At 65.9% G+C, this 5,389-nt stretch overlaps 1 protein-coding gene across 1 annotated transcript; it reads left to right on the top strand.

Annotated features, from left to right (window-relative positions):
* The first annotated feature begins 516 nt into the window (after positions 1–516).
* ZNF703 (zinc finger protein 703) lies at positions 517–4,842 on the top strand. Its single transcript, XM_086380196.1, has 2 exons — positions 517–981; positions 1,976–4,842. The coding sequence occupies exons 1-2, from the start codon at positions 748–750 to the stop codon at positions 3,503–3,505; spliced, it is 1,764 nt and encodes a 587-aa protein (XP_086236322.1). The 5' UTR covers positions 517–747; the 3' UTR covers positions 3,506–4,842.
* The last annotated feature ends 547 nt before the right edge of the window (positions 4,843–5,389 follow it).

The following is a 5,389-nucleotide window of genomic DNA, read 5'->3' on the forward strand; positions in this document are numbered from 1 at the left end:
AGGGGGGAAAGAGCTGAAAACCCGAGCAGGACCCGAGCCGAGCTGGGGTTCTGGAGGCGCGGCCCGCCCCCAGGCGGCCTCCGGGAGCGGCTGGGACTTGGCAGTCCCGGAGCCGGCCGCCAGGGGCTCCTACCCCATCCCCCAGCCCACCCAGTTCACCCCACCCCAGAGACACACGGACTGCGGGTGACCTGTCCCCCTTCCCCGGCCAGCACCACCCCACCCAACCCCAGCCGTGCGAAGGGAGAAAGCGCAGAGCGACAGGAAAGGGCAGGGCGCAGAGCGACAGGGTCCCCGGAGAAGCCCTGATCTCGCCGGGACCCCGGGGCCCGGGGCGGCCCGGTTGGGGGCAGGGGAGGAGGCCGGCGGTGGGGCCAGGCCGCGGCGCCGCGGCTCGCGGGCGCGGCCCCTTTAAGGCTCTCCCCGCCCACCGGCGGCGCCGGGCGCTCTCCCCGCCCCGGGGTCCCGGCGAGATCGGCGATTGGGCGGGCGCGGCGATCCCTTTGAAGTGTGGCTGCCGATCGCGGCTATTTGACGTGCGGCTCGCGGAAGGCGAAGGTTTTTGTGTTGCTCGCCCGGGCCAGCGGTGGCGGCGGCGGCGGCAGCGGAGGAGGAGGAGGAGGGGTGGAGACGCGGCGACCGCTGCACCGCGCTCAGAGCTACGGAGCGAGCCCACCCGCCCCGGGAGCTCGCCTCCCCGGTGCGCCCCCGCCCTCCCCGCCCCCCCAGCGGCACTGCCTCCTCCAAATGAGCGATTCGCCCGCTGGATCTAACCCAAGGACACCCGAGAGCAGCGGTAGCGGCAGCGGCGGCGGCGGGAAGAGGCCGGCGGCGGTGTCCCTCTTGCCCCCGGCGGACCCCCTGCGCCAGGCGAACCGGCTCCCCATCCGGGTACTGAAGATGCTGAGCGCTCACACCGGCCACCTCCTGCACCCGGAGTACCTGCAGCCGCTGTCCTCCACGCCCGTGAGCCCCATCGAGGTCAGTCCCCTGGTCGCTGCCCGCCGAGCGCCCGCCCCATTCCGCCCACCACTGCCCGGCTCCCTGCGCCCCGCGGCTCGGTGCGACCCTTGGGTCCGGCCCCACTGGCCGACGGAGTGAGAGGAGGGACGGAGATACAGAGGGATCGGAGCCCACTGGGTTCTCCCCCCCGGGCTTCTCCCCGGGGGAGAAGGTTCCCCTTCCACGCTCGCCCTTCGGAGCTTCGCGTTTCCTCTCTCGGATTGGATTTGCTTTTGGAGTGTCCACTGGGCCCTTTACTTTTCCTCGGCACCCAGTCCCCAGGCCAGAGAGTCTATCTCCTGGGCTTTTTTCGGCCCCCCACCCCCACCTCTCCACCCGGGTTTGTTCTCTTTGAAGCCCGATCGCCACCTCCCTCCCCCGTCCCACTCCGCTTCTGCCCCATCCGGTTGGAGCGCACAACGCCCCGGCACTCCCGACCCCGGCTCCTTCTTCCTCCCGCTCCCCTGGGGGCCCTCCCCGGGAGGGAAGGGGGCTCCGAAGAAAGCGCCCGCGGCGGCCCAGGCTCAAGATCCAGCTTCTCCCCTGTTCCTACCCCGCGGCGTCACCGCCAGAAACCCGTCCTAAGCGAAGTTCCCCAAACTGAAGGCATAAGTTTTTAACCCGGGCCTAGAGAGGACGAGATGAGAGAGTAGGGGGGAGTCACGGCCCCTCCCCCAGCCCCGACTCCAGAGAAGTCACCTTCCACCGGGGTGGCCTTCGGTGGACGCCTTCCTCGGCCCGTTCCCCAGGGCCTGCGGCGCCCTCCGGGACCCGGGGCAGCGAGGGATCCCACCACTACCGACGCGCAGTGTAAGCGCAGTTGCGCTCAGCCCCCCCGCTCGCAGCCGGTCTCCCCGAGGCCCTCCTTTCCCATCTCACCCACCCTGCCCCCCAGGTAACCCCACCCCCCCGGCTGCTCCGTGGGTCCCTGGTCTCACCCCCTTCTCCCTCCCCTTGCCGCTGTCTCCCACAGCTGGACGCCAAGAAGAGTCCTTTGGCGTTGCTGGCCCAGACTTGCTCGCAGATCGGCAAGCCGGACCCGCCGCCCTCGTCCAAGCTCAACTCGGTAGCGGCGGCCAACGGGCTGGGAGCGGAGAAGGACCCCGGCCGCTCGGCCTCCGGCGCCGCCTCGGCCTCTGCGGCGCTCAAGCAGCTGGGGGACTCCCCGGCCGAGGACAAGTCCAGCTTCAAGCCCTACTCCAAGGGTTCCGGGGGCGGCGACTCCCGCAAGGACAGCGGCTCCTCCTCCGTGTCCTCCAGCTCCTCCAGCTCCTCCTCCTTGTCCCCGGGAGACAAGGCGGGCTTCAGGGTGCCCAGCGCCGCCTGCACGCCCTTCCCCCCGCATGGAGCGCCGGTCTCCGCTTCGTCGTCCTCGTCCTCCCCTGGCGGTTCCCGGGGCGGCTCCCCGCACCACTCTGACTGCAAGACCGGGGCCAGCGGGGAGCTGGATAAGAAAGACCAGGAGTCCAAGCCCAGCCCGGAGCCGGCGGCCGTGAGCCGCAGCAGCAGCGGGGACCCCGGCCCTCACGGCGGTGGCGGCGGCGGCGAGCCCGGGGCCTCCGGGCGCAAGTCGGAGCCGCCCTCCGCGCTGGTGGGGGCCGGCCACGTGGCGCCGGTGTCGCCCTACAAGCCGGGTCACTCGGTGTTCCCTCTGCCTCCCTCCAGCATCGGCTACCACGGCTCCATCGTGGGCGCCTACGCCGGCTACCCGTCTCAGTTCGTGCCTGGCCTGGATCCCAGCAAGTCTGGCCTCGTGGGAGGCCAGCTGTCGGGGGGTCTGGGCCTGCCGCCGGGCAAGCCCCCCAGCTCCAGCCCGCTCACCGGGGCCTCCCCACCGTCCTTCCTGCAGGGATTATGCCGAGACCCCTACTGCCTGGGAGGTTACCACGGCGCCTCGCACCTCGGCGGCTCGGGCTGCTCCACGTGCAGCGCGCACGACCCGGCCGGGCCCGGCCTGAAGGCGGGGGGCTACCCGCTGGTGTACCCGGGGCACCCGCTGCAGCCGGCTGCGCTCTCGTCCAGCGCCGCCCAGGCGGCGCTCCCGGGCCACCCGCTCTACACCTACGGCTTCATGCTGCAGAACGAACCGCTGCCGCACAGCTGCAACTGGGTGGCGGCCAGCGGGCCGTGCGACAAACGCTTCGCCACCTCCGAGGAGCTGCTCAGCCACCTGCGGACTCACACAGCCCTGCCCGGCGCCGAGAAACTTCTGGCCACCTACCCGGGGGCCTCAGGCCTGGGCAGCGCCGCCGCGGCCGCTGCGGCCGCCGCCTCCTGCCACCTGCACCTGCCCCCGCCCGCCGCCCCCGGCAGCCCGGGGTCGCTGTCCTTGAGGAGTCCACACACTTTGGGGCTAAGCCGGTACCACCCGTACGGCAAGAGCCACTTGTCCACAGCCGGGGGCCTGGCCGTGCCGTCGCTGCCCACAGCCGGACCCTACTACTCACCGTACGCGCTGTACGGACAGAGACTGGCCTCCGCCTCGGCACTCGGGTACCAGTAACCACAGCCCTGCCTCCTCCCGCGCCCTCCCGCCCCACCCGCCGCCGCTGCAGCCCCCCGCCGCCTGCCCCCGCCTCCGGACCCCCCCCCCCCACCTCCCAGATCCCTCCCCTCCCCACCGGACTGTGTATTTATTTACTATAATGTTAGCTTACAAGCTGGGAATATAAGTGCATTAACGACCCACACGAGTCAATGGTATGCAAAGAGTCTGTTCGCCCCTCCCCTCCCCGAATAATAATATTAATCACACCAGTAACTACATGCCCCCCCCGCCCCCCTGCCTTTCTTTTCTGTTTTATTTTTTCTTAGATGTAAGTTTGCCACTTTTTTTTTTTTTTTTTTTGGATTGGTTTGGTTTTACCTGGAGGAGGGGGCAGCGTGGGAGCTTCTTTTTGTTTTCTCTCCGGGGGGACTTGCTTGCATGCTTCCTAACGTTCAAACTACGATTCCTCCTCCCTGCCCCGCCCCTCTGCCCTTCATTCCTTCTTGTTTCCGTCCATTCGAGGTTCTGGTTTGTTATTGGATTTTTTTTTTTTTCTTTGTACAAGTAACAGAGAGGAGGTATTTTTTTGTAACGCATTCGGGGGTGTTGGGAGCGACCTTGGGGGCTGGAGGTCTTGAGCTCTGTGGCCCCGGGACTCTGCCCTGTGACCACTCCCCTGCCACTCTCTTCCCCTCTGGGCTCCTTGGTCTGCTCCCTGGTCCCCCAAATTAGAGCCTTTCTCCCCTATCTTGCTCTGAGCACGAGTCAGTGGCTGGAGAGTCTTCCAATAGCCTTTCCCCTTTCCAGACTCTGAAAGGCCCCAAACACCCCGGGGTGGTCCCACGGCCTGCTGGTGAGGGGGCCGGCAGGGCTCATCTCATTCAAGTAAAAATCCTAGAAGGCCCTGCTGGCATGAAACTTTGCTCTTTATAGTTTGCGAAGTGCATTAATAGTCATTGTTTTTTTCTGATAATTGGGGCAGGGGTCCCTGTCCTGGCGATGGGGGCTGGGTCGGTGATTCTTGCTAGATCCTTCCAAAGCAGACCAGTGGCAGTATCAGCTGGCAATACAACCCTTTTAGCACCTTTGGGGGTGTGGGAGGGGAGTCAGGGAGCACACGGATCACAGCAGAGCCCGTCACCCCTTCCCAGGCCTGACCCAAGAGTCCCCAGAGTTGGCCGTGGGCTCCCTCAGTTACTGGGATCGAAGACTCGGCCCAGGGTCTTCTCCCGATCCCCTCCCTCCCACCCTCTGGGCCTGATGCAGGGGGCTGCGGGGCCCGTTTGAGATGAATAGAGCTCTCCCTTGGTAAGACTTATTTTGTTAATAAATGGAGTACTTGGCTATATTCACACCGTGGTGTGTTTCTGTCTTGCCTCACCCACCGGCCCACTTCCAGACACCTAAGCAGATGCCCTTCTTTTATTCTCATTGAAAACACCTTATGGTTTCCTTCTCGGGTTTCCGTTCAAGGACGAGTTTAATGGGTTTTCTCAAGAAAGTGGGGGAGGAAGGGGAATGTGGGAGGTGAGGGAGAAAATCAAACTGCCAGCGCACTACAAATAATAAAATCCCCCCCCCCCCCATTTTTTTTTTCCAACTCGGTTATTTAGCTCCCAAGCTCACTTCAAAGGCCTTGACATCACCTGGGGACGGGGCGGAGAGAGTGTGTGCAAGAGGACTTTTCCTCTAGATAAGGGCCTAGATTCGAGACTCAAGGGGCGGAGAAGGGACCCAAGATCCGGGGCTCAGAGACTCCGCAGCACCGTCCCTGGGCCCCGCGGGCCGGCGAAGACGACGTGCCTCTGGCGCCACCTGGTGGCAGAGAGGCGAGCGACTGGCGCCCGCCGCAAACTCGCCTTCCGCGCTTCGCACTCAAAAAATGAGGATTTCCTCTCC

The sequence above is a fragment of the Bos grunniens genome, chromosome 27 (assembly GCF_055505025.1).
Source record: "Bos grunniens cultivar Pamir isolate PY7600 chromosome 27, Bosgru_T2T1.0, whole genome shotgun sequence".
NCBI classification, from domain to species: domain Eukaryota; kingdom Metazoa; phylum Chordata; class Mammalia; order Artiodactyla; family Bovidae; genus Bos; species Bos grunniens.

Coding starts and splice junctions, on each gene's coding strand:
- ZNF703 (XM_086380196.1), top strand. CDS start 748: ATGAGCGATTCGCCCGCTGGATCTAACCCAAGGACACCCGAGAGCAGC. Junction 982..1,975: donor CGCCCGTGAGCCCCATCGAG/GTCAGTCCCCTG, acceptor TGTCTCCCACAG/CTGGACGCCAAGAAGAGTCC.